We start from the raw sequence: 24,066 nt of genomic DNA, 5'->3' as shown, positions 1-24,066 counted from the left end.
ATTTCGTGTAGACTTCCAAAATATTCTTGGATCAAAAGTGTCGTTTTCATCATTAGTAGAACATCTCGTTAGTCAAAGATTGCAGTTATGTACGATAGCTATATAGAGCGGTTATAACATTGATGATATAGCTAGATCTTCGACCTACTCGCCTTTACACGTAGTCTTAGATTAGAAGGATAAGATACGGGCCTAGCTATCCGATATCTCAATCGCTATCTTACCTTGTAGGCCTTTTACTATCAGCTAAGTACAAGTATAACTTAATAATACTTGTTTGCCCGTATCACTGTTTATTCTACTACGCTACTAATTCAATCCTACAAAAAACTATGCTTATAAGAGGTGTAAGGGAAAAACGACTATTGAGCACTATCCCCCATTCTACCCTCGAGTGCAAAGATAATTTGACAGTAGAGAACAAAAAGGCGTCTGATGTATACTAGAGTTATCCTTATCTACTGCTTATTTTGGGATACAGAGATTGGAGGTTAAGTGATATTGAAAACTTCAAATGCGAATTGAACCTTTGGATATCAAGAAAAAAAAAAGCGATAAAGCAACAAAACAAGTAATGACAAAAAAGACAGTAAAGCTCATGGCCCTGCTGCCTTGGAATGGGGATGCGCTGTTTCTCCCCTTCTTCATCTTCTTCTTCTTGTTCTTGTTCTTGATGGCAATGACAAAGCTGGCTAGCTTCCGGCAGTGGACGGTTCGAACAGCTCTGCTTTACACAAGACAGGGCTGATTAGTTGTAATCTGCCTCGTCATGCTCCGACTCGCTGACGTGTGGACTCTGCGGTACCTCCTCCTCAGCATATCCATTACCATTACCATTCAATTCCACCTCCTCTTGTTCTTGATTCTCGACATCGCCATCCTCTGCATCAACATCACCTCCGCCAACAGCATCAGCCATCTCCTCATCAATCTGCTGCTCTACACCCACAGAAGGCATGGTCAAATCTCCCTCTTCATCAGACTCTTGCACTTTTTCTTCACTGCGGAAAACACCACCGTTGCTTCTTCTTCCTCCATGGCTGGCTCGGTGTTTGGGTGCCGTGCGCTCGGCCAGCGCGCCGGGTTCGAAGGACGCTTCTAGCCATTCAACCTGTGCTTCCAAGTTACCTCTGAAGTCTTGGAGGTCGGGCACGTTTGCCTTGAGGCGTTTATACACCATTTTTCTGTCTGCGGTTGTCCAAGGGGATCCGGCGTGGAGACGGGTGACGACGGCCCAAAAGGTGTTTTTGCTCGCGAAAGCGCCCATCTGTGCACCGTAGAGTGTTTCGCGTGTCACGTCCAACATGTCGCCGACGGTCATTTCGTCAAAGCGGCGTGCGGCTTCGGCTTTCCAGCGAGTGGTGGTGTGAGGGGATGTCATGCCGTCGTCGAATTCTTCATTGTCCGGTTCGATTTCTCCTCTTTCGATGGCGGCTTCGCGTTCGCGTTGGGCAGCTTCTTCGCGGATGACGCGTTGTTTGATCTTGCGCCATTTCATACTGCACTGGAGACGGTTGCGTGAGCCGTTCATCTTGTTGACGACGACGCCCCAGGCGATGTAGTCGTCTTCGACGGAACGGTCGAGCTTTGCTTCCATGTTGGCTTCGACAGAGCGGAGGCAATCGCGCACGGCGGTGGCGAGGCGGTGTTCTTCGTCTTGGGTCCAGACATCGGTGTGGCGTTGGTCGAGGGAGACGTGGTTGCGCCAGCGGTCGCGACAGTCTTCGGGCATGCGGCCGACACGCTCGCCAATCTTGACCCATTTGTTGGGGTTTTCAGCGTAGGCAGTGCGGAGGAGCTCGTCTTGTTCGTCGGTCCAGCGGCCGCGTTGGAAGTTGTTGTAATGACGGCGGCAGTAGCGTTGCACAGCACGGCGATTGCGGTGGGGCAGCACGTCGGTAGCGAGGTCGACATAGATTTTGCTCATTTCGCGTGATGAATTTTGGATCATGGCTACCAGCTCGTCGCGAGTCTTGCTGTTGTCGCGCATGAACTCGACCAAGTGTTGTTCAATTAGATCGCACTCCACGGGTGTGAAAGGGCCTTGTTCAGGGTAGTCGCCGGCAGCTCCTCGTGGCATCGAAGCTCTCTTGACGCGCTTGACTGATGGTGCAGGTGATCCGTTCTCGGTCGACTGGCGCTTGCGTTTCGTCTTTGGTTTTGCTGATGAGGATTGAGCTTGTTGTTCCTCATTGTCCGAGTCCGGTGGTACTTCGAATTGGCTGATGTCGTTCTCGGTAGCGTCCTCGGGTTCCTCGGGCTCTGCATCTACAGCTCCGGCCTCGGCCTCAGCTTCATCCTCGATAACGTCGTCGCGTGGCTCCTCCGGCTCAGCGGGGTGATCCTCTGGTTGTTCTTCAGGTTGCTCCTCGCTGGGCTCGTCCTGTGTTTCGGGAACTTCGACCTCCTGTTCCTCCTCGGGTTGAATGTCAGACTGCTTCTTCGAGCGACGCTTGCGGGTTTTGGCAGGTTGCTCAGCCACTTGCTCAACAGCGGCTTCGGCCATGGCTTCGTCGGTAGGCGATGCGGCGGCGGCAGCGTCAGCCTTGCGCTTTCGAGTCTTCCTGGCAGCCTTTGCTTGTACCGGAGTCTCGTCGATGGTCTGTGGAATGCTAGGGCGTGCAGGAGTCTGCTGTTCGATCAAATCCTCGGAAGCGGCACGAATGCGTGCGCTGCTTCTCATTGGCTTGGAGGCCGAGCCGCCGCGTTTTGCGTATGTCTTCAGCTTGCCGGCCTTGCTCTTAGCAGTGCCTGGCGTTTGCGAGGCAGAAGTGTTGGCTTGAGGAGATTCCATGTTGAGAGTATGTGTGGGCACTGCGACGCGTCGTTAGTTGACCAGAGCGCGCCAGGGTCAGCAGAAAGAGATTGCGCAAAAAGTACCTCGATCAACGTTTTTCGGTGGACTCAAAGATTGGCTCGGTGATTCGACGGCAGGATTTTGAGTGCCTGGCTGCGACGATGTATTTCCCATGATAAAACATACCAAAAGAAATAATTGCACTGCTTCGCGTTTGCCAAGAGTACTGACTTCCCCAACTCCCTCGGTCCGAATTGCCTTGGAGTTCGAGTTTCGAGTTTCTCTCCACGCTTGCGCTTGCCGTTTCCCGGGATTAGGACATCGAGATCACTCTCGGCAATCAATAACATGCACAATAATAATGTCAACAACAATGCCAGTAATAGATGTGTTCAATGTTATGGTTCCTTCAATTCATCAAAAAGCTATCTAGCCACGCTAATGCACAATCATTAATAAAACATATCAAGCCATAATCCCATGTCTTTGAATCTCTCAAGAAGCCCGACCACTCAATGACTGATGTACTGGAACACAGCACTGACTGCATCCTCTGAACACTCCTGCCTGAGCAACAGATCTTGGATCCTGCCCATGGCACCCTTCTCACCATCGTTGGTAAAATGGTTCCATGTACTGGTATCGCCGTAGAGCATCGCAGGCGCCTTGATGAACTGCTTGCCGTCCTTGCAACGCTTGCATTTGATCGTATCGTGCGTGTCACTTGTCGTGTCGGGTCGGTACTGGAAAAGCTCGCGGAGACTGTCCAGCGAGAAATGTCGTTCCACGTCCTCTGCCGAATCCACGACACACGATGACAGTGACTGCTTGTGAGATTGCCTTTGGAAGATCTTCTCCTCAATCGTTCCTGTTGCAATGAAGCGATACACAAAACAATCCTTCTTCTGTCCATCACGCCAGACACGCGCAAGTGCCTGCTGATCTGCTGCTGGGTTCCAATCAGGGTCGAACAAGACTAGGCGGTTGGCACCAATCAAATTGAGACCACATCCACCAGCCTTGGATGACAACAGGAAGACGAATTCGCTACCCTCGGGGTCGTTGAACTTGTCCACTAGTTTGGCACGCTTGTTGACAGTCATGGTGCCGTCAAGTCGAAGACTGCCATAGTTTCTGGCGCGACAAAGCTTTTCGAAGATGTCGAGTGTTTGCGTGTAGTTCGAGATTAGGACAATCTTGTCATTGGTCTCGGTTCTGATGCGAGCAAGCATACGGTCAAGCACCTGCATCTTGCCTGAATACCATGCCTTAACATCTCTGTCGCGACCACGAGAATCCTTTGGCACAAAGTCGGAAGGGAAAGTATCCTCGCAACCTGGCAGGTCTTCTGGGAGGTTGAGCAGGTCTGGATGATTGCAGAGCTTTTTGAGCAAGCCGATTGCTTTCAAAGGCTGACTGCCCTTGCCACGCAGCAGACTCTTGATATCGGGCGATTTGAGGAAGTGGTTGTAAAGGTCCTTCTGGAAGGGGGCCATGTTGCAGAAGACGACGTGTTCGTACTTGACAGGCAAGTACTTCGACAAAATATCGTTGGTACGGCGGATGATAAACTTGTTGACCAGAGTTAATAGCTCGCTCAGACGCTCGTCACCCTTCTTGCGATCAGCGTCTGAACCACCTGCATCGCGACCACGCAAAATGGGAAGCTCGAACTTCTTGCGGAAGTCCATCCTGGTTCCCAGGTAGTTGGGGTTGGCAAAGTTGAGGAGCGAGAAGTATTCCGAGAGATCGTTCTGGATGGGTGTACCAGACAGGATAACACGCTTCTGTACGTTGAGACCATTCAAGGCCATAAAAGTCTGACTGTCAGCGTTCTTCAACTTGTGGCCTTCGTCACAGAGCAAGAGTCCAATGGGCGTTTCTCTAAACTCGTCCACGTAGAGTCTTAGCGTGTCGTAAGAAACGATGATGACAGGACGAATGATGGCACGGCCTGATGCGATGGACCATTGCCGAATTTGCTGAATCAGTTCATCCTTGGTAGCCTTTCCATCGATAGCGAAGGGATTGATGGCATCTTTGCCCAGCCATTTGACCAGCTCGTTGGCCCAGTTTCGAACTAAACTTGAAGGACAGACGATGATTGCCTTGGTGATTGTCGGCTTACCAGCATCTGGTGATTGCTTTAAAAGAGTCCACATGAGTGCAATGCATTGTAACGTTTTACCAAGACCCATCTCGTCAGCCATGATGCAGCCTTGGGCCTTCTCATCGATCAATCCAGTGGTAGCTCTGTACAGGAACTGTAGCCAGAGGTCAGCTTCCGAGCAGGTAATAGAATTGCGCATAGCATACCTTAACACCCTCAACCTGATGAGGACGCAACACCTTGGCCAGCCGGGGGTCGATGACAACAGGCACTCGAGGGCGCTCCTCAACAACCTTCTTCTTCAAGCCTAGAATATCTGCCAGACTCTTGTGCATTATCGGCTCGTCTACCTTCTCTTTCGATTCTTCTGTATTTTCCTTGGATGCATCTTCTATAGCCCTCACAGGTTTATCGTCGACGGTCGGATCGTAAAGAACAATGGCAAATTCTCCGCTGGGATCGTGAAGTGGTTTGGCGACGAAGACCGCACCTTGTCGCAATCCAAGGAGCGGTGGGGGGCGAGATGAGTTGTACGCGGCAGGATCCTTGTTAAGGAACGGTACTGAGAAGCGTTGACGTATTGATTGGTCCTTGTCCTTGGGCTTGAAAACAGGGAAGCGGTTGACATCTCGAGTAGCAAGGGCAAGTCGATCCTCATTACTATAAGGCTTGTCCGCGTCGTCGACTTCGCCATCGGCTCCGGTATAATTGACCTTTCTTCGCTTGCGTGTTGGTTTCTCTGAAGCTCTCGTTGGCGTTGCGGATCCAGGACATTTGAAAGGCTTCATCAATCGGTCGGCAGTAATTGGGGTGCCTCCATACATGCGAGCACGCTTCTGAGTAGGCAGTGGCGTAGGCGCGACATTCTCCTTCTCAATGACGGCGATCCTATGAAGCACGGTCAGAGTCATTCAATGGACGACCTCGAATGCGAACGACGTACATTGCGATGGTTGTTGTAAAATTTGGTCGTCACTTACCGCCACAAAGAAATGGTCGTGGTTTTGTCTAAAGAATGAGCATCGAGATGCCTAGAGTGGGACGTGTTCGGGGGTGGCGTCGACGCGCGCAACCCCGTGACCCGAGGCAACTTTGCAAATTGACATGGAAGGCGCGACCATCATGATTTCGTTGCAAACATGCCGACACTCTTGAGTAGATAATGAACAAACCAATCGCTGATACCTTTTCTATGATCATCTAACTCTACAACTCGTCGTGACTTTTCTTCTTCTTTTCATTCTCCTCTCTTTGAGCCCTGGCATCTGCCTCCTGCATCTCTGCCTGAATCCCGGCACCACCAGCATGACCGGCAATAGGACTCTTGCCTTCTCCGACCTTACGCTGAGCCAACGCTGCAATCTCATCGTCGTAGATGGTCCACTCTGGTACCTGTCTTCTTGCTCTCTCGAGCTTGGGCTCCTTGGTCTGAGGGTTGTTGCACAGATCGATGGTACGCGCAACTCCTAGAGTCTCATCGCTGCACCAAGTCTCGCACCACAACCATTCCTGAGGCAAGCTGTGAATAGGCAATACGTGCTGCATGTGGTTGGGTAAGTCTTGATCCAGGTTGCTCAGACTGTTGGGATCTGCTGAAAGCTGGTGATATTGCTGTCTCAATCTGTCTCCTGCAGCCATCTGGCGGAAGCGGACGAGATCAACCACATATAGTGCTGAGATATGGTAAGGTAAGCCACGGAGGAAGTTCTTCCAGTAGCCTTGCTTCCAGAAGCGGAACCCCTCCATCTCAGTTCTAGAGTCACACATGGGCGTGAAACCATACGGCGCACCCTGCAGATCGTATTGCACAAGATCGTACATGTCAGTGCGGACAATCTGGTCGGCGTCGACGAAGATGACCTTGTCCAGATCAAGAGGGAAGAGGACGTCCAAAAAGAGAATCTTGTAGCCCCAGATCTCACGTTGCTTTTCTTTTTGACCACGAAGCCAGTGAGGCCACTTGTAGGTGACCATCTCGTACCTGAAGCCATACTCTTCAGCCATGATAGGCAGGAAAGCCTTGAATGAAGGGGACAAGAACTGCTCAATGAACCAGAACTTGACCGTATGCGAGGTATGCTTTGTGACTGAGAGCATCATGATGTTGAGCATACGCTCGTAAAGATGACCGGAGGCGACGGAGAAAATGTTGATGTCGGCATGAGGTAAAGTAGAGAGATCAGTAGACGATCCAGCTGATCCAGTAAGGAAGCCAGCTCCGAACTTCTGTGCTTTGGAAAGAACATCGCTGGATTTGACGCTACCGAGACCGACTTTGGCAAGAATTGAATCAGCCTTGTCAGCAATGTGATCGGCAGTGGTCTTAGCACTCTCGAGAACATCTTCGTCTTCCTTGCCAGGTTTGCGAGAAAGACGAGGGAAGATGGTAGCACCACGGAAGCTGGTGAGAGCGATTTCAGTCAGCTTGTCTCCTGCTTGAGGACTGTACCCAAGAGTTCCTGCGCTGTCGATGTGGAAAATCTCCTCGCTTCTTCCCTTTTGTAGGGTAAGGTTGTAGAAACCGGGGTTCGCTTTGAACTGGAAGTATCCCAAATTTGCCATGATAATGGTATCGGCGAAGTGCTGGTCTTTGTTTGTTCCCAGCACAAGCTGTGCTCCTCTAGGCGCAGTTCCAATGGTGACGTCTCTGGAGTGACCTTCGATGAGAATACTCTCGAGTTCATAAGTTGCCTCGATGTCTCTGCCCTGGGTCGAGCTCAACTTGATGTTGTCAAGATCGTGAACACTGTCTTTAGGTGCCACGAGCCAAGCAGGTGGCATGTCCATGGCCATTGTAAGAAGAGCATCTGCTGGAAGGCCTTCAAAGCGAGCCAGAGTGCCCTGCAGTGAGCCTTTCTCGTCGAACCTAGGCTTGGACTCCAATACGTGTCGGTAGAAGCGTTTGACAGGCAGCTCATCCAATCTCTCCTTAGGATTCAAGTAAAGACGAAGATGGACACCAGAGAGTTCTGACAGGACCTTGAGGATAGGTACCCAACGTTGAGCTGTTTCGGATGCTGGATCCACTGAAGCCACGATTTGAATAGTTGCATGCTCAGCATCACCACGCTCGATGAGAGTGTGCGAACCGGTCCAGCCACTGAACACGTCTGATCGAGCAGGTGGCGATGAGTCAAACATGCCTTCAGGAACATCGGACTTGGATGACAAAGCGATCAGGTTTGAGAGCTTGGAGAAGGACAAGGCAGTGTTGGCTTTGTCCGCAGCGTTGATTCCCTTGATTGCTGCTGCTGCTGGCATCAAGCGCTTCATGCGTTCGTAGGAGAAGAGAGTCTCGAAGTCATCGCTGTCGAACTCTTCGAATGATGGCAGCGGCCCAACGACTCTGCCTGCCAACAAGATACCTTGGTCACCCTTGTTGAAGCCAACATCGTTGAGGAATCTATCAGCGGACGACCAGAAAGCCTGAGCTGCGATAACGTCTGCCTCGGAGGCAGAGACTTTGTCCTGTGACAGGAGCGCCTGTAACGCATCCAAGGACACAATAGGGCCAGCGATCATGTTCTTGAACAGTTCAACCGCAAAGCTCGAAGTCGACAAAGGTTTAGCGGCACTATGAACAAGCAGAATCTCAACCTGGTCGTATTCTTCCTTGCGCAGTTTGATTAGCCCTGAAAGCATACGCTGAGCAGCTTGCGTGTCAAAGTCCGCGATAACAACAAGATGAACAAGGTCGTTCGACACTGTATCTTTGCTGGCAGGCAGACTGGGAATCGAGCCTATGGCTCCTTCAGCCAGGTCAGAGACAGTAGCCAGATTGACTTGACGAACGCTGTTCTCATCTTCAGGAATGACCCAAGGGTTGCGACGGGCAGATGCACGAGCCAAGAAAAGCTCGGGAATATAGCTATCGTCATTGAGTTCATCCTCATAGACCGCCTTCTGTACGCTACGCAGATCAGTGGTCACACGCTGGCTCATTTCCTGAAGCCACTCGTCAGACATCGGAAGAGGAATTCCGTTGACGAAGAAGGGAGGTGTGGCCCCGGATGCACCCAAACGGACGAGGTACTTCTGTGCGGAAGCAACACGTGCACTAAAGTCGTCGCTCTTCAGAACTTCTTGCAGAGGCGATGAGATACGATCTTTGCGAAGCTTGCGACCTTTGGTGGCGCCTTCAAAGATAGACTGCACCGGACCGGCAAGTTTTCGTCCCTGGCTAGAAGAGAGCTAAGATCGTTAGCAAGTTCTGACATGTATGGTTAGAATGCAAGATTACCTTTTGAAGATACTCCAGAGCAACACCGAGACCGTAAGTATCCAGCAGGTGGTACACTGCCTTGGCTTGTTCGGCAGATGCAGTAGACGATGTTTTGGGCACAAGGCCAAATCTAATTGGCACTTTCCTCTTGACGAAGCTTTGCAAGTTTTCGACAATCGTCTCTACATCTTTGTAGTTGGCAAAGTCGACAGGTAGAACAAGATTATGGATTTCTTTGCGCACAGGAGGCAACTGTCCCGGATATGTTCGTTGCAACAACTTTTGATTGTCAGTGGAGTCCAACACTCATCGACGGAGTTACTCACTGCTCTGACTTGAGTAGGGAACTCGGCGTAACGTTTGTCATGTTCGATATCGTTCATCCAGATGATGACCTTACCACCTTCGAGCTCGTCTCTCCAGTCATAACGTTGAGGCTCTTGACCTGAAGAGGCCTCTGAGATCGAAGGATGCGAGAGGAGCTGTATAGCCTCTTTTCCGCTCAGGCCAAGCTCGCGCGCGCTGTTGATCAGCTTACGCTCACGGCGAAGGTGTTCGAGCATAGCATAAGCATCAAAGTCGCGAGCGAGAACCTGGAGACCGTTCACCCACATGACATTGTACCCCGAAGGCAGGAAGACCTCACGGTTGGCCAAATGCTCCTTTCGGAACTCTTCAGAGATGTCGTGGGCAGACATAGCTGCCGAATGCTTTGGAAAGTCTTGAGTGAGTCTCAACAAAGTCTCAAATGGATCAGCGCTGTCCATGACGAAGCTCGATGCTTTCATGTCAAGTCGTATCAACTCCTTCGAAGACAAAGGTTTGAGATCCGCCACATCCTCATCTGTCAACTTTGCAGTAGAAGCATCATTGTTGGTAGAATCCGAGTCTTCAGCTTGGCGGTCGTCAATGACGATATAGTCAGTTCTCTTCAAGGCAAGCTCAATACCATATCCACTGACAGCAAGCGGAGAGCCTGGTCTGCCTACAGAAGGTCTGTATCTCACTCTGTAGGATGTCTTTCCCGATCTGGCAGTCAGACTGACAGTCTTGTGGAATTGGCGGAAAGAGGGGGACATGACATCTGCATAGAGAACAGAAGGGGTCTTGCTCTGCTTGTCACCCATGATGCGATCGAATGGCAAGTCAAGCGCACGTCTGCACAATGTCAGCACCCTGGAGTTTCGCAAGTAGCACCCCCCATGACATACTCCTGATTAACCGGATCTCCTGACGAGCTCGCCAAGTCAGAGTCGCAGTATTGCTGTCCGTTGAAATGCAACCACGTCTCGCAGCCCTTGTCTGTCTGACTCTTGAGTGTAGGTTCTACTGTGGTATTATAGAACTGGTAGTGTGCCTCGATTCTTGGTGCAGCTGCATGGATCGACAATGCATACTCGAAAGAAGAGATGTCCTCTGATTTGGCGAGATGTCCCTCATCTTGTAATGTCTTCTTGAACAGGTTGTATAACTCCTGATCTGTCGAGGCTTGATCGAAGTGGCCTTCAGCAATTCGGTCCAGCAAGGGAAAGTAGGCGGTCGCATTCTCGTCAGCGGCAGTCTCTCTGTCTGACATTAGTCTTGTTCTGACACAATCGAAGACGATGCTCTCACAGTAGTTCTACAAGATAAGGTGCCGAGTTGAATGAAGTTTTGAGCGCTACATTAACCGATGGAGCTGCAGCAGTACACACAGCTTGGAGCACAATGGCTATTGCGGCATTGACTGTCAGGTGCTGGTATCGCACCATCTTCTAGGCTTACGAAACAATCTTGGTGCTGAGTGGCCGTTTAGCTAGAAAGTTTAGTGTTGAGCGAGCTTCTAGAGAGAACGCTCGATATTGCGTCTGCTTCCGAAGCAAATGGTTCAAAGATCAACACAGCCCAGTCGCGAGTGATCAAGATGCCTGGTAAGTCGCAACAAGTTACTGGGACTGCTCGGGACTCGTACAATAACTCGACGAGACTCTAGCCACATGTCATCCAAGACGGTTGTTTGCACTGTTTGCATCTGGGGAAGCTCCTTCCAGAGTTGCGGCCGGTTAGAGTTGCCTCACTAGACTTCTTTCACTGACCACTCCAACTTGCTTCCAATTCCAGCTTGTTAATTATCGCATCCCAAACATTTTACCTATGTGCAGGATTGTATCACTCACTCCATTCAGTGACAATGCCTCGATGTAATCCGGCTGTAACGTTGCCCGATACTCCACAAGATCGATTATGGATGAGCTACTCGATACGCTCTTACGGAACCTGGCTTTGATGTTTGGATGACGGTGCACTTCTATAGCTGATGGTGCGACAGACTTTAGCATATGGAGAGACGACCAAGTATCATTGATGTCTATCTGGTTGCATCTATTGAACATCAACTATCAGCTTTATCGTGCTCCTCATTCAGAATCGACCCTTGAGAAACAACTTCAGCAGAATGCCCCAATGCCGAATGCCTCATCTTCTCCAAACTCGTCTCAAAATCCCTCCTCACCCCAAGCACCTCCTGGATATGACTCAAATGCAACCTCTCAGCTCCAAATCGGGCAAGTGTACTCGCAGTATGAATCGTATTGAAAATCTCGCGTCCATTCAATCTTTCCTTCGACAGCTGCTCGGAGATGTTATCGATATCAAGTTCAGAGTCTTCCTGTTGCAGTTTCTCCAGACTCTGCTTCCAAATCCTACGACGGCCTTCCTTGTCTGGTTCGTAGTAGCCCAATGCAAGATGAACTCTCGACTTCATCGCAGCATCAAACACATGAATACGATTCGTAGTCAGAAACACAATACCAGAAAAATATTCCAAATGCCGAAGGAAAACAGCAACCAGAGCATTGCGATTGGTAGCTTCATGAGAATCATCCCTTCTAGCTTCCAAAAACACATCAGCCTCGTCCAAAAGCACAATCGCTTTCCAAGTCGTAGCGAGGCGTAAAAGTTTGGTAAGTTCGAATTCGAAAAACCAGGGGCTGTCATGTTTGTTGAGCTCGGAGATGGAGGCGCGGATGAGTGCTTTTGCTGTGATTTCGGCAGCGCATTCGGCGGTTAAGGTTTTTCCTGAGCCAGGGGGGCCGTGGAGGAGACATACCAAGCCCTTACCCTTTTGCTGTTCTTCGTCCCTGGCATCGGTGGGGAAGTTGTGAGAAGTGACTAGTGCGCGTACGAGATTCAGTTGACTCTGTGGCAAGATGAGCTCGTTGAAAGCGTTGGTCTTCCAAGGTACCTCTCGCAGGTTTGTGACGTAGTAGCGACACCAATTTTTGCGGCTGCAGGAGTACCCAAGCACGTAAGGTGGACATAACGCAGTATCCAACGACTCAAAGGACCTCTTGCTTATGATCCCGCTGGGGTGGTCCTGCTCAAAGGTTTTCCGGTCGATGATGACTCGTCCAGTTTCTGTGAATGGCATCCAAAGCTGAGGCCATTCATTCTCATCCGGGTGGAAAAACTCAAGAGGTGGTGTCTTCAAGTATTCAGCAGGGCCATCGTACTGGCGGACCAGGATACCAGTGATTGACAAAAACAGCTCTCCTCTTTCACGCAGACGACTTTCCAGATCTTTGTCATCAGGCGCACACTCCCTCGGAAACACCTTCAGATCCAGAATCTTCGAAGGGTGATCGGAGCCAAAGTCTTCTTTCTGATAGATGCGGAACAGATGTTTCGAAACACCATACTTCTCGCCATCGTAATCGGAAAACGAACATTGGATTTCGCAGTACTTTCCTCGCTTCTCGTTTGTCTCATATGCCGTCTTTTCCACTTTCAAAAGCCATGGGTGAGATTTGACATAAGTCACGACTGTGTCGCCTGGGCGGAAGAGAACGCCCAACCTGGCAAACTCGACCAGGCCACTGCGGACCTGGGATAGGTAGTTCTTCCTCGCGGCACCCATATCGAATTCCATGAATTGAAGCAACAAGTCGAGATGCTGATGGGCGGCATCGTCCTTAAGGTCGGAAGTATAATTCTGCAAGTCATCCCAGTGATGAAACAGCATTTCCGACGGGATGGGTATAGACACGCGTGTCGAAAAGTCCGAGGGTATTGTAGGGTGAGATTTGACAACATCTCTGAAAGCGTTCAATATAAAGGGTGAGTTGACATCGAGTGTAGTCGAATCAAGGTTGTGATTCTTGTCCAGCTTTCGAGTCACTACAAGAGCATAGTCGTCGGTAGATGCTTCGACGTGACCAAAGCCCTCGACGGAAGTCTTCTCCGGGGTGCCGTCTTCCTTCTGCGATAGATGCCATGTCTTGACTTCGCATTTGACCTGTGTAGAGAATCCATTGGGAGCCTCGGATACGTCGGGGTGCGTCTTCGACATGGTTGAAGTGTTACAGGGTATGGGATGTGACAGACAGTGGGGGCGGTCATGCCTTATAAAGTCTGGATGCGAATGGGTAAGCGAACAGGTGCCTTACGCTGCAGTCATCCTGAAGAATGGCATGTGATCTCGTTAACCTGCCTGCGTTCTCTGCTGCCTAATGATGATGTGGCTTGCAGGATTGAGTGATGTCTCAATACGCGCGTAGTGGTTATCTCTACACGAGAAAACGACTGACAGCGGCTAAACTTTATTCATTCTATTGGGGATGCAAAGCAAAACGCATCCAATCTGCCATTGGTTGTACAGAGTCTTGACTGTACCTGTCGACCGTGTACTGGATTGAACTCTTTTTGTCTACGCATTGCGATAACACTTTTGTGACAGAAGCATCAGATAGAACCATAGAAAGGAAGGAGGAACAAAAGAAAAAGAGTGCTCCAATTTTAAATGCTCGAGAAAAAAAAGAGAAAGGTAGAAAAGCGTAAACTGTACAATGCAAGCAGGTATACATTAACCTCAGTTGGGTTATCAAAGAGTAATCGCCAGCGACCATATCCATGGCCACGCCCCATCTCGAGTACATGCGGATTGGTTCAGTGGCTGAGTGGTCGCCCATGGTGCCTGCTTGTCATGGCTGCAAGAACCAGCACAGCCTTGGTGTATGCGGCAGGGTATCTTCATGAGTAGAGCGTTTATCGGTAAGGGGCGTCAGCTCTGGCGACGGCAGCCAATTCGGGCTCCCACTTGTCGCCGTTCATCAAAAGCTTCTCCTTGTTGTAAAGCAGCTCCTCACGGGCTACAAAATGGTTAGCCTTGTTCTTTCACAGATGCTCTAGCACAAGACTCACTCTCTGTGGCGTATTCGGCGTTTGGTGACTCGACAATGGCATCAACGGGACAGCTCTCCTGGCAGAAACCGCAGTAGATGCACTTTGTCATGTCGATATCGTAGCGAGTAGTTCTTCTGCTTCCGTCCTCGCGCTCCTCGGCCTCGATAGTAATGGCCTGAGCAGGGCAGATAGCCTCGCAAAGCTTGCAGGCAATACATCTCTCTTCACCGGTAGGGTAGCGGCGCAGGGCGTGCTCGCCACGGAAACGAGGGCTGATAGGACCCTTCTCGAAAGGGTAGTAGATGGTGTAGCTTTCCAGGTTGTCAATAGATGAAGGAGGGTATACGGTATGGCGGGGCGACTCACGGAGGTCTGAAGAACTGCTCGAGAACGACGTACATGCCGCGCATCATCTCGGTAAGCAGGAAGTAGTTGCCGAGTTTGTCGGCGGTGCTCTCCTTCTGCTGGTCCCATCGTACAGGAGCGGGCATACGGAAGCCCTGAGGAGGAGCACCAGTGCCGGAAGCGGGACGGGCAATGGACGTCGAGAACAGAGAGGCGGACGCGGGTGTGAAGAGACGGGGAGAGGCGACGACGGGGCGAGTCGAGTTGCGCAGGACTGCAGCGGCCATGGTCCTTGTGTTTGCCATGATAGCGCGATGTGTGAGTTGGGAGGAGAGAGGCGGGCGTGTATCAGGTGGCAGTGGCGTACAAGGTCGCTGGAGGGTATGCTCGATCTTTGGGTAATGCTCCGGCGTTGTTTTGTCACAGCCAATCAGATGGGCCTGCTTACCCCGGCCTCTCTGAGTGGTTCTTGGCGTCTTCTTCCGCAGCTTCAATCGGTGACGATTTCACATCTACCAGTCCAGCTGCTGCTACCGTCCACGAAACACCTCATCCACACACATTCCGCCCCTCACAATGTTCCGTTTCGCCCTCGCTAGATCCGCAAGATGCCTTGCCCAGGCCGCTCCTAGAGTCCAGGCCCCCATCACCCGCCGCGTCGCTCCCTCATCTTTCTTGCCTTCGACGACCGCCGCTCCCTCGACCTTTGTTTCCGCCGTCAGATGCTACTCGGCGCACGCCGGTCTCTCAAAAGATGAGGTTCAGGGCCGTATCCTCGACCTCCTGAAGAACTTCGACAAGGTGCGCAACTCCAACGAAGCCTTGCATATTTGCCGCATCATGTACTGATCTATTATACCAGGTCTCGGACGCCTCCAAGGTACTATCGATTCAATGACCCCTTCATTCGACGCAATACTCACCATTCGCAACAGCTCTCCGCTCAGTCACACTTCACCAACGACCTCGGTCTTGACTCCCTGGACACCGTCGAGGTCGTCATGGCCATTGAGGAGGTTGGTCACATGCGCCGCGACACACAACTAGTCCACACGCTCACACCTTATTGCAGGAGTTCAGCATTGAGATCCCCGACAAGGAGGCCGATGCTATTCACAGCGGTATGCCGAAACCAGACCAATCCGACTTGCCGGAACGAAACTAACTCGATTGATAGTCAACCAAGCTGTTGAGTACATCCTTAGCCAGCCTGATGGTAAGCCTGCTCGCCTAGAAGATTACCAGACCGATTTCTGACTCGCATACAGCTCACTAGATGCGCCATTGAGATGTGCATGGAAACGGAATATTTTGAAGAAGCCCGACATGCTATACATGCCACGGTAGAGGTATATAGCCATTGGGACCTGCGCCCCTGTACTATGAAATTTTCTTTGGTCGTCACTGCTGGAAATTGAAGCCAACGTTGCGAAATGAAGTGAGATGATATGTCCGTGTCGCGGTGATAACATTAAGGTGCCAAGAAGAAGTGTCCAAGGGAGGAAAGCGCCAGGTGGGGGAGTTGATCCTCCAAACATGCGACAACAATTGGCCTGATTAATTCAACTTGCGGCTGCCTTTCGTGTCCCTTTTGTATTCGACCGCGCCGTCATCCCTGATTCCTCAGCGTCGCTACGTTCCCCCGACTTCGCTAGGAGTAGTACGCTGACGCCCGCCGCGTCTCCCTCCATACAGCTGTGTCCAACGGCCACGAAGCACTCCCGTCGGCGTCTCTGAGACAATAAACACACGACACAATCGCACAACCCCACCATGGCCTCTAGCTCTGGTCTGACAAGAAGAAGAGGAGGCGCTGGTGGCGCCGGAGGACTTGAGAGTGAAGATGGAAGCCGTGTCAGCTCCCCCGCGCCTACCAACAAGCGCAACGAGGAGAACAGAGGCCTCGAGACATCATACGAGAGTGGAGAGAATGGTCACAAGATCGCCTTTGATCCGCGCGACATCAGCGAAAGCGCCGAAAGGAACAAGCAACCCAAGTTGACCCTGATGGAGGAGATTCTGCTCATGGGCCTCAAGGACAAGCAGGTAGCTTTGCGCCCACTAGGCTGCCAAATGTTGGACTGCTTCTAATGGATAAATGCACAGGGTTACCTCTCTTTCTGGAACGACAATATCTCATACGCCCTCCGAGGCTGTATTGTCATCGAATTGGCTTTCCGCGGACGCATCAGCATGCAAAAGGACTCCAACAGAAGACGCTTCCCACTCGCCGACAGAGTCATCGAAGTCATAGATGACTCGTTGACGGGCGAGGTTTTGCTCGATGAGGCACTCAAGATGATGAAGAGCAGCGAGAAGATGAGCGTCAGTTCATGGATTGATCTTATGAGCGGTAATAATGCCCCTAACTCGACAACGACATTTGGAATCGCGCAACTAACACGTCAAAGGTGAAACATGGAACCTTATGAAGATTGGCTACCAGCTCAAGCAAGTAAGAGAGCGTCTGGCAAAGGGTCTGGTTGACAAGGGTATCCTGCGCACGGAAAAGCGTAACTTCTTGTTGTTCGACATGGCCACTCATCCCGTGGCTGATGGTGGTGCAAAAGACGAGATCCGCCGTCGTGTCCGCAACGTCCTTACTAACCGCACTGTGGTACTGCCGCCAACACAATATTTGCCCGAGGAAATGGAATTCAGATATCTGCGAACCATCGCCATGGTCTGCGGAGCATACGCAGCCAACGTACTGGAGAACGCATTGACAACCCTGGGACACGAGGCACGCGAAAGAGCATTCGCTCAGGTGGACGAGCTGTTGGCCGAGTACTCACAATACCCCTTTGCCCGGAGGACAGGAGGACCTGGCTCTATTGGAGCCAATCTTGGCCAGGTGATTATGGATGAAGTCAACACGGCAAAGGACAAGGAGTTGCAACTCGAGGTATGTGAAGAATTCGTGGAGCGATGATGCGAACGACATACTGACAAGAACCCAGGTGGTGGCGGCTTGCTTGAGCGTGTTTACAAGACTGGATTCACTACTCTAAAGGCAGACTCATGGCAGTGACTTGGGAGGGGATGGGATACCAAAGGACATCAAAGTCACATGATTACATTCTGATGAGGCGTTATTATAGCAGCGGGGATTGAAGAAAATGGAAGCGACAAGCATCATGTTCATGAAACAGAGTGTCAAAAAGAAGAAGAAAGCGAGTCGTGATACGTGATGAATGGTTGGCGGAATGGAGATGGAAGAGACGCGGATCGGAAGAAGGGTCCGAGCTTTCTGGCGAGTTGTTACAGACGCGAATGAGCTGCACGCTGTCAGTTGGGAATGCGCATCATTTAGAATAGCGAATTATAACTACCAATCATCGGCGCGCAGTATCAGACGACCTTCCGAGTGCTGACAGGGCGTGAAACAAAGGCCTTGTACTGTCCTTGGAGCTAATCACCGCTTGGCTCTGACCAGGCAGGCACCGTCCCCTTCCGCTCGGCCAGACCAACTGCCCTAGAGGGGCATGTTCGACCAAGGTATGTCATTTCTATCCATCGCTTTTTTGCTTTCCCGGATTCCCTCACTGTCTCCTTTCACTTCCTGTCGAGTTTTGACGCGCCGTCACGCCAACATGGCCTCCCCGTCCACACGCTCCTCTCACTCGACGCGACCACCCACGCGCCTGCTAAATCCCGACACAGTCACCTCACATTAATTCAACCCTAAACCATGCAATCGCCCTCCTCCAACCCCGTCGCTTCACCCTTTCCAAACAGCGGCCAGCCTTTCAATCTCTCGCAACCCCCGCCCGGTCGAAGAAGTGCCGCTCCCCCCTCCAACGCCTCGACCGCACCACCCCCCAACCCACCATCGGATGCCGGCGATGCCATTCGTGACGGAAAACAGCGTGCCAAAGATATTATGGCCGTCTCAGGCATTGACGTGACATCGTCACCTTCGCAATCATCCAATGGAGTCGCCATGTCAAGGAAACGTTCGCGCTCCGGCTCGCGCATTCCCGCGCGTCCTCATTCACCCAGCAACCCTCCTCACGATGAAGTTCTCCTCGAGCGCTATATTCAACGCGATTCGCTGTATGCGGCTGCTATGAATGATCAAGCCGAGAAGTCTCGCAAGCTCCTAAGGCTCAAGGAGCAGGAGAAGGAATGGTATCTCCATGAGGGCAGACAGCAAAGGCAACAACATCCCGGTGCTACATTTGGTTATGGATACGCTGGATATGGCAATGGACGAACCGACGATAGAACGCGGCTCGAATACCCATCTCAGCGCCGCAGAGCTGGAAACAGAAGAACACGCGAACTGCGCGTGCCCAGGAAAGAAGCCGGACAACAAGCTGAATATCTCGAAGAGCTCGTGCCTGTGAGACTTGACCTTGAGCTTGAGAAGCTGAGATTACGCGACACTTTTACATGGAACCTCAATGACCGCCTGGTTTCCCCGCAGCTCTTCGCTGAGAACCTGATCGAGGACCTGAAGATTCCTAATGAACATACCCAATCGCTTGCTCGTCAGGTCCATCAAGAACTGCTTGATCAGCTGAATAACTACTACCCCCACGTTTATCCTGCAGGACAACCTGCAGAGCCCGATCTTGCATACAGCGCTCATAAAAATGATGATATGCGCATCACTGTCAAGCTCAACATCACCATTGGACACATCACACTGGTGGACCAATTCGAATGGGACATCAACAACCCCTTGAACTCTCCCGAGGAATTTGCCAGACAAATGTCCCTGGATTTGTCGCTTTCTGGCGAGTTTACAACAGCCATTGCACATTCTATTCGCGAACAATGTCAGCTTTACACCAAAAGCTTATTCGTAACCAATTACGAATTCGATGGAAGACCGATAGAAGACCCTGATGTTCGTGAGAACATGCTTCCATCACCAGTTCCCAATGTCTTCAGACAACAACAGAGCCAAAAGGACTGGACCCCCTACATGTATGAGCTTACTGAGGGAGAATTGGAGAAGACGGAGTTGTCCATGCTGCGTGAACAGAGAGCTCAGAAGCGCCAACTCAACAGACGCGGTGGGCCTGCTTTGCCGGATCTCAAGGAGCGTCAAAGAACCGTTCGTTCTTTGGTCGTATCGACAGTCATTCCAGGCGCTGCAGAGACGATGGAAGCTAGTGGCATCTACAAGATTCGTCGTACGGCGACTGGAAGAGGTCGTAGGCCTGGAGCTCGTCTCAACGATGGAAGTGATTCTGATGAGTTGGAAGAAGAGGAGTCAGGGGCCGAGTCTCCTGCACCTTCTCAACTTCCCGGTGGAACAGCCCGAACTAGGGGTATGAGAGGCGCCGCCACCGCTGCACAGATTGCCATGCGCCAAACCTACGGCAGATCGGCCACCCCTGACATCGCTATGCTTTCACAGCCGGAAGCAAGACCGTCCAGACGCGCCCCAGAGCCAAGTGAAGATACCGCAGAGCCAACATTGATGAAGCTGATTGTCAAACTTCAAATCAACCCCGAGAAGTTTAAACAGTTCCTGGCACGGAGGAAATTTGGCCGTAGTGCGGCACCACCTCTGTCAGGTTTCCCTACCTCCTTCACAATGCCAGCTGCACGTCCCAATCCTACGCCAGCCAAGCAGGCAACTGGCCCTTCAACACCATCAATGCAGAACAGACCCCTACCTGCAGCTTCTGTCACACCTGCCCGTCAACCTCAACCACAAGCTCCGACCCCAACGACTAAGCTCCCGGCGCCGACACCTACCAAAATTACAAAGGACGTCGAGTACGATTCTCAAGGTCGTGTCGAAGCCGCTACCACTCCCTTACCAGATGGTGCCACAGTAAGTAGATATCGCACCTGAAAGCCACTGACAAACCCCGAGCATCCATAAGTCTCTGACGCCCCACAGCCGGACATACCCTCATGGTTACAAACCGCTCTCCTTGAAATGCACCGCCTTTACCCAACATCTCGCTTCTCCGGTCTGATGCGTTTCAGCGCCGTCGACGCCGAGACCGACGGTCCCGTCCGAATCGACCACACCGCCCTACCAGCCGGCTCACCCCCACCCGAAAACTTCACCAACCCGGCCACCGGCGAAAAGCAAGTCGTCAAATGGATGTGGCAGCCTCGCATCCGGTGTGACGACTGCCCCGGTAAACTGTACACTGCGGTACGCGAAGACACGATTGGCAAATTTGAAATCCACCTCAAGAACCGCAAGCACAAGGCGCAGGTTGATGCCAGGTTGGCCAGAGAAGAATAGTATTCATGGTTGGCGAGGAGGCATAGGCGTACATTCGTCGTCATCACAGGAGTATCAAGAGCATTCTTTTTTTCCTTTCTTTTTCGAAATCATACTTGTTTGCGTTGTTCACTTCCCAATTGTTCTCTTTTATGTTTGTTGATTCGCCCGTGATATTTCTCGTGTACAGTTCTCAATGGCGCTCAATGTGTTATGATGATGAAGAAGAAAGAGAATCGGCCCGCCATCTTATGGGTTTGGCGAGCAGAGGACAACCTACATAACCTCGAGTTGAGAAGGGACGACTAAATTCGTTTGCTTCCCTTGTCAAGAGTAGTTAGCAGAAGAGAAGAAGAAATGGCTGTCGAGAGAAGGAGCGATCTGGCGAAAGGGGAAAGAGACAACCCAGCAAATCGAAGGGAGAGCAAAATGGAAAGATCTATATTCTAGGCAGGGACAGTAGTCCAAGAAAGAGCGATGACTTGAGAAAGGAGGGAGGATCTAGGAAAGGAGCGATGACCCAGACACCAACAATAATCAAGGACAGAGCGACGCCCAGGAAGGAACGATGGAGGAAGCGACATGAGTGAAGAGGGAAGAGCGACCAGCGCTCCTTCCTTCGAAGAATTATTCAAACAATTCAGCAGGAAGCAATCGAAATGGGTATCATAACTCTACATTTCATTCATCTTTAACAGCTATCTATGCAATGTATGTCTCAAACGCCACTGATGCATGCTCATGGCCCAAATTCTTCTTCGATCTCATCGGGATCAACCGTATGCACAAACGCCCGCCTGACGAACGTATACCATGGCTTGTTCTCTCTGCGCGACTTCTTCTTGTGATCCTTCTTGCCCTTCTTCTTGTGCTTCTTCCTGGTAGCATCCACGTCGACTTGTTCTTGGTCGGCGTCAAATGCCTCGTGTCCTTCGATCTCGTCAACCGCATCTGACATCTGCACATCGCTCTTTCTAGGCTTGACCCCTGCAATGCGCTGTGCTAGGCGAAGGTAGCTCCTCGTCGTGAGATCTTTGAGCTTGTAGACCTTGTCGCTGCGAGTATCGTACAAGACCTCATAGGTAAAGTTTGTTGGGTGAGGTTTACGGTCCTCATCGAAGGGCTTTTTGCCATTGTGTTTGCCGTCCTTCCACCGTTGCTGCTCTGCATCGTCTCCGAAGAAGTCGTTGTTGATACGAGTCAAATTGGCGTAGTATTGAACAAATCCCAACAGAGTCAGAGACTGTGGAGAGTATGCTGGTCCAGGAGGGGCGGATTTTGAAGGTGGCTTAGGCACTGTGAATCTGTGCTTCTTGGGCTTCTTCTTTTTCTTCTTGCGTTCAGCTTCCAAATCTCCGTCTTCGGTGATTTCTTCCTCCAGATCCTGTTCGTCGGACTCTTCGAAGCCCTCTTGCGAGCTCATCGCGTACTGGTCCTCAGCGGCATAAGGCAGTTTTCTATCAAGCCCTGTGATGTTGTACTCGTAGACACGGATGGTGGGGAAATAGTTGGGTACAACGCTGGGCGAGACGTGGGAGATGCTGAATCTCTCAGCAAAGCGACCTCCGATTTCTGCTTCGTAGTCATCTGGGTCGTGTTTTCCCTTATGCTTCTTGCCTTTTTTGAGGATCTCTGCACCTTCATGTAGGTACTCCTCAATCAGCTCTGCAATTTCCCAGTCAGGGCGAGCCTCGTCGCTTGAATCGCGTATGCTTTTGAACATTTCCGAAGCCTTGTGGGCCTTGTTCGCCTGAGGCTTTGGCAATTTGGTCCAGCTGTCTCTCAGATCCTTGAGGTAACTGGTGGCAGACTGGATGCCAAACTTTGGCTCGTCAGCGGCGACGACGCCTCTCTTGGAGCTCTGGATAATCTCATATCCATTGGCGACATTGTCATCGACTTCTTCGAAGTCCTGCACGATGAAGTGATCGGTGTTCATGTGGCCGTAAAGAGTGCCGGCTATGACGTCTCTGTACTGGTGCATCCACAAGGTGTATTTCTGCCAGCAGGTCTCGTCCCAGTTGCGCTTATTATCGGTGCGAGCCGGAGGAACGTGGCCAGTAAGAATAGCCTTCATGTTGCGGTCGCGCAAGTATTGGAGCTGGATGCGGAGCCAGTCGAGTTGGCGGTATCCGGGCTCCGATTTGGCGGCACATCCATCGACGGCAGAATTGGAATTGAAGAAGTAGCTGCGGTAATGTGTTAGAAACAGGAGCAAACGAACAGACAAGCAGAGACATACAGCGAATTGAGCGAGACGACGGCAAAGTGGTTGGGAATGACTTCGACATAGAACCAGCCGCCTTGATCAAACGAGTGCTTCTGGACTTCTGGAATGAAGGTACGCCATATGTCTAGATAGCGTCGTGTCCAAGTGTTTGGGCCTCTGTCGAAGATGTTATGGGGCAATATGTCGTTGTTGCCAAATGTGGGAATGACTGGAACGACAAGATCGTTGGTCGGATCGTCGTCAGGCTCTTCTTGGCTCTTGCCAAAGACTTCGTAGAATTTGTCCACGAGCAGTTGATTCAGCTGAACAACCTGCTGTACATTTCTGGGTATCTTCTCGTCGTTGTCATGGCGTGCCGAGTCGCCTGTCCAGATGACAAAGTCGATCGAGTCCTTGAGCTCATGGCGAATCCAGTCGAAGGTCGCATTGATGAGTGAAACAGGCGAGTCACAGTCGGATGTCTCTGCACCATAGTAGCCCGCTGGCCCAGAGCCTCTATGGCATGCGCCATCCTCGGAGATTGACGAGTAGACCTTGTAGAATGGATCCGGATGAAAGTCTGTATCAAGACATGGTCAGTTGGTGACATTCCGAGTGGAGCTGGATATTAACACGCACCCGTCACCTGCAGGAATCGGCCGTGCAATTGCCGTCTTTTCGTGACTGACGCGCCATTGTCGAGTAGAGGCTCCTGTAGTGCCTTCACAGGCCCGAGAGTGGATATAAGCAGTGCCGACAGGACCGAAGCACGCCAGCAGAACATGGTGAATGTTTCTCCTCTTGCACGCCTCGCACACAGGAAATCAATTGCACCAACTCGTCGACCTTCAAGATTGACGAAATTGCTGCTGCAACGGGCCGTCGATCTTCCTCCTACGTCACAAAGCAGAGGATCTGGGGTAAAATCTACGATGAAGAGGACAGGGTTACGGTGATCAGAGCCTCATCCACCTTCTCTTGTCGTGAATCATAAAAGACTCTCTCGTATTTCGAAGGCCGAGAG

The 24,066-nt window shown here is 51.3% G+C and overlaps 10 protein-coding genes across 10 annotated transcripts; 3 read left to right on the top strand and 7 right to left on the bottom strand.

Moving 5' to 3' along the window:
* Positions 1 to 409: 409 nt before the first annotated feature.
* On the bottom strand, positions 410 to 2,924 carry M438DRAFT_398142 (uncharacterized protein). The gene is made up of 2 exons (XM_029909340.1): positions 2,881 to 2,924; positions 410 to 2,814 (listed from the first exon to the last, which is right to left on the bottom strand). Exon 2 carries the CDS (start codon positions 2,792 to 2,794, stop codon positions 749 to 751), a length of 2,046 nt encoding a protein of 681 aa, XP_029759357.1. The 5' UTR covers positions 2,795 to 2,814; positions 2,881 to 2,924; the 3' UTR covers positions 410 to 748.
* A 385-nt stretch (positions 2,925 to 3,309) lies between these two features.
* On the bottom strand, positions 3,310 to 5,731 carry M438DRAFT_375619 (DNA repair protein rhp54; the record flags this gene model as incomplete). Its single annotated transcript, XM_029908592.1, has 2 exons — positions 3,310 to 5,061; positions 5,114 to 5,731. 2 exons carry the CDS (start codon positions 5,729 to 5,731, stop codon positions 3,310 to 3,312), a joined length of 2,370 nt encoding a protein of 789 aa, XP_029759356.1.
* Positions 5,732 to 6,067: 336 nt separating this feature from the next.
* On the bottom strand, positions 6,068 to 11,056 carry M438DRAFT_346804 (UDP-glucose,glyco protein glucosyltransferase). The gene is made up of 5 exons (XM_029905768.1): positions 10,744 to 11,056; positions 10,341 to 10,694; positions 9,456 to 10,287; positions 9,148 to 9,408; positions 6,068 to 9,098 (listed from the first exon to the last, which is right to left on the bottom strand). Exons 1-5 carry the CDS (start codon positions 10,878 to 10,880, stop codon positions 6,114 to 6,116), a joined length of 4,569 nt encoding a protein of 1,522 aa, XP_029759355.1. The 5' UTR covers positions 10,881 to 11,056; the 3' UTR covers positions 6,068 to 6,113.
* Positions 11,057 to 11,500: 444 nt separating this feature from the next.
* On the bottom strand, positions 11,501 to 13,456 carry M438DRAFT_336505 (P-loop containing nucleoside triphosphate hydrolase protein; the record flags this gene model as incomplete). The annotated part of the gene is made up of 1 exon (XM_029903897.1): positions 11,501 to 13,456. The coding sequence occupies one exon, from the start codon at positions 13,454 to 13,456 to the stop codon at positions 11,501 to 11,503; it is 1,956 nt and encodes a 651-aa protein (XP_029759354.1).
* Positions 13,457 to 13,585: 129 nt separating this feature from the next.
* M438DRAFT_43084 (uncharacterized protein) lies at positions 13,586 to 14,280 on the bottom strand. Its single transcript, XM_029910096.1, has one exon. The coding sequence runs from the start codon at positions 14,073 to 14,075 to the stop codon at positions 13,716 to 13,718; it is 360 nt and encodes a 119-aa protein (XP_029759353.1). The 5' UTR covers positions 14,076 to 14,280; the 3' UTR covers positions 13,586 to 13,715.
* On the bottom strand, positions 14,152 to 14,939 carry M438DRAFT_336504 (NADH-ubiquinone oxidoreductase subunit; the record flags this gene model as incomplete). Its single annotated transcript, XM_029903896.1, has 3 exons — positions 14,152 to 14,255; positions 14,308 to 14,600; positions 14,656 to 14,939. The coding sequence occupies 3 exons, from the start codon at positions 14,937 to 14,939 to the stop codon at positions 14,152 to 14,154; spliced, it is 681 nt and encodes a 226-aa protein (XP_029759352.1).
* Positions 14,940 to 15,181: 242 nt separating this feature from the next.
* Positions 15,182 to 15,958, top strand: M438DRAFT_398137 (acyl carrier protein). The gene is made up of 5 exons (XM_029909339.1): positions 15,182 to 15,435; positions 15,497 to 15,514; positions 15,570 to 15,650; positions 15,707 to 15,755; positions 15,812 to 15,958. Exons 1-5 carry the CDS (start codon positions 15,211 to 15,213, stop codon positions 15,889 to 15,891), a joined length of 453 nt encoding a protein of 150 aa, XP_029759351.1. The 5' UTR covers positions 15,182 to 15,210; the 3' UTR covers positions 15,892 to 15,958.
* A 343-nt stretch (positions 15,959 to 16,301) lies between these two features.
* Positions 16,302 to 17,903, top strand: M438DRAFT_42876 (vacuolar protein sorting-associated protein-like protein 74). The gene is made up of 4 exons (XM_029910093.1): positions 16,302 to 16,680; positions 16,741 to 16,987; positions 17,046 to 17,539; positions 17,595 to 17,903. The coding sequence occupies exons 1-4, from the start codon at positions 16,408 to 16,410 to the stop codon at positions 17,643 to 17,645; spliced, it is 1,065 nt and encodes a 354-aa protein (XP_029759350.1). The 5' UTR covers positions 16,302 to 16,407; the 3' UTR covers positions 17,646 to 17,903.
* Positions 17,904 to 21,213, top strand: M438DRAFT_42907 (SNF5-domain-containing protein). The gene is made up of 3 exons (XM_029910094.1): positions 17,904 to 18,132; positions 18,298 to 20,428; positions 20,498 to 21,213. Exons 2-3 carry the CDS (start codon positions 18,326 to 18,328, stop codon positions 20,852 to 20,854), a joined length of 2,460 nt encoding a protein of 819 aa, XP_029759349.1. The 5' UTR covers positions 17,904 to 18,132; positions 18,298 to 18,325; the 3' UTR covers positions 20,855 to 21,213.
* A 275-nt stretch (positions 21,214 to 21,488) lies between these two features.
* M438DRAFT_299518 (Endopolyphosphatase) lies at positions 21,489 to 24,064 on the bottom strand. Its single transcript, XM_029902028.1, has 3 exons — positions 23,682 to 24,064; positions 23,076 to 23,622; positions 21,489 to 23,022 (listed from the first exon to the last, which is right to left on the bottom strand). The coding sequence occupies exons 1-3, from the start codon at positions 23,824 to 23,826 to the stop codon at positions 21,573 to 21,575; spliced, it is 2,142 nt and encodes a 713-aa protein (XP_029759348.1). The 5' UTR covers positions 23,827 to 24,064; the 3' UTR covers positions 21,489 to 21,572.
* Positions 24,065 to 24,066: the final 2 nt, after the last annotated feature.

Source organism: Aureobasidium pullulans (assembly GCF_000721785.1).
Source record: "Aureobasidium pullulans EXF-150 unplaced genomic scaffold scaffold_12, whole genome shotgun sequence".
NCBI lineage: Eukaryota > Fungi > Ascomycota > Dothideomycetes > Dothideales > Saccotheciaceae > Aureobasidium > Aureobasidium pullulans.
Note: the sequence above shows the minus strand (reverse complement) of the source record. Positions and strands in the feature narration are given on the sequence as shown.

Bases quoted from the DNA above. Each gene is read 5' to 3' on its own strand.
- M438DRAFT_398137 (XM_029909339.1), top strand. From the start codon at position 15,211: ATGTTCCGTTTCGCCCTCGCTAGATCCGCAAGATGCCTTGCCCAGGCC. The intron at 15,651-15,706 runs GTTGGTCACATG...ACCTTATTGCAG, and splicing joins TCGTCATGGCCATTGAGGAG to GAGTTCAGCATTGAGATCCC. The intron at 15,756-15,811 runs GTATGCCGAAAC...CTCGATTGATAG, and splicing joins GGCCGATGCTATTCACAGCG to TCAACCAAGCTGTTGAGTAC.
- M438DRAFT_42876 (XM_029910093.1), top strand. From the start codon at position 16,408: ATGGCCTCTAGCTCTGGTCTGACAAGAAGAAGAGGAGGCGCTGGTGGC. The intron at 16,681-16,740 runs GTAGCTTTGCGC...ATAAATGCACAG, and splicing joins TGGGCCTCAAGGACAAGCAG to GGTTACCTCTCTTTCTGGAA. The intron at 16,988-17,045 runs GTAATAATGCCC...AACACGTCAAAG, and splicing joins ATGGATTGATCTTATGAGCG to GTGAAACATGGAACCTTATG.
- M438DRAFT_299518 (XM_029902028.1), bottom strand. From the start codon at position 23,826: ATGTTCTGCTGGCGTGCTTCGGTCCTGTCGGCACTGCTTATATCCACT. The intron at 23,623-23,681 runs GTGCGTGTTAAT...GTCTTGATACAG, and splicing joins CCGATTCCTGCAGGTGACGG to ACTTTCATCCGGATCCATTC. The intron at 23,023-23,075 runs GTATGTCTCTGC...ACATTACCGCAG, and splicing joins GTCGTCTCGCTCAATTCGCT to CTACTTCTTCAATTCCAATT.
- M438DRAFT_398142 (XM_029909340.1), bottom strand. From the start codon at position 2,794: ATGGAATCTCCTCAAGCCAACACTTCTGCCTCGCAAACGCCAGGCACT.
- M438DRAFT_346804 (XM_029905768.1), bottom strand. From the start codon at position 10,880: ATGGTGCGATACCAGCACCTGACAGTCAATGCCGCAATAGCCATTGTG. The intron at 10,695-10,743 runs GTGAGAGCATCG...AATGTCAGACAG, and splicing joins CCTTATCTTGTAGAACTACT to AGAGACTGCCGCTGACGAGA. The intron at 9,409-9,455 runs GTGAGTAACTCC...GACAATCAAAAG, and splicing joins TCCCTACTCAAGTCAGAGCA to TTGTTGCAACGAACATATCC.
- M438DRAFT_43084 (XM_029910096.1), bottom strand. From the start codon at position 14,075: ATGGGCGACCACTCAGCCACTGAACCAATCCGCATGTACTCGAGATGG.
- M438DRAFT_42907 (XM_029910094.1), top strand. From the start codon at position 18,326: ATGCAATCGCCCTCCTCCAACCCCGTCGCTTCACCCTTTCCAAACAGC. The intron at 20,429-20,497 runs GTAAGTAGATAT...GACGCCCCACAG, and splicing joins CCTTACCAGATGGTGCCACA to CCGGACATACCCTCATGGTT.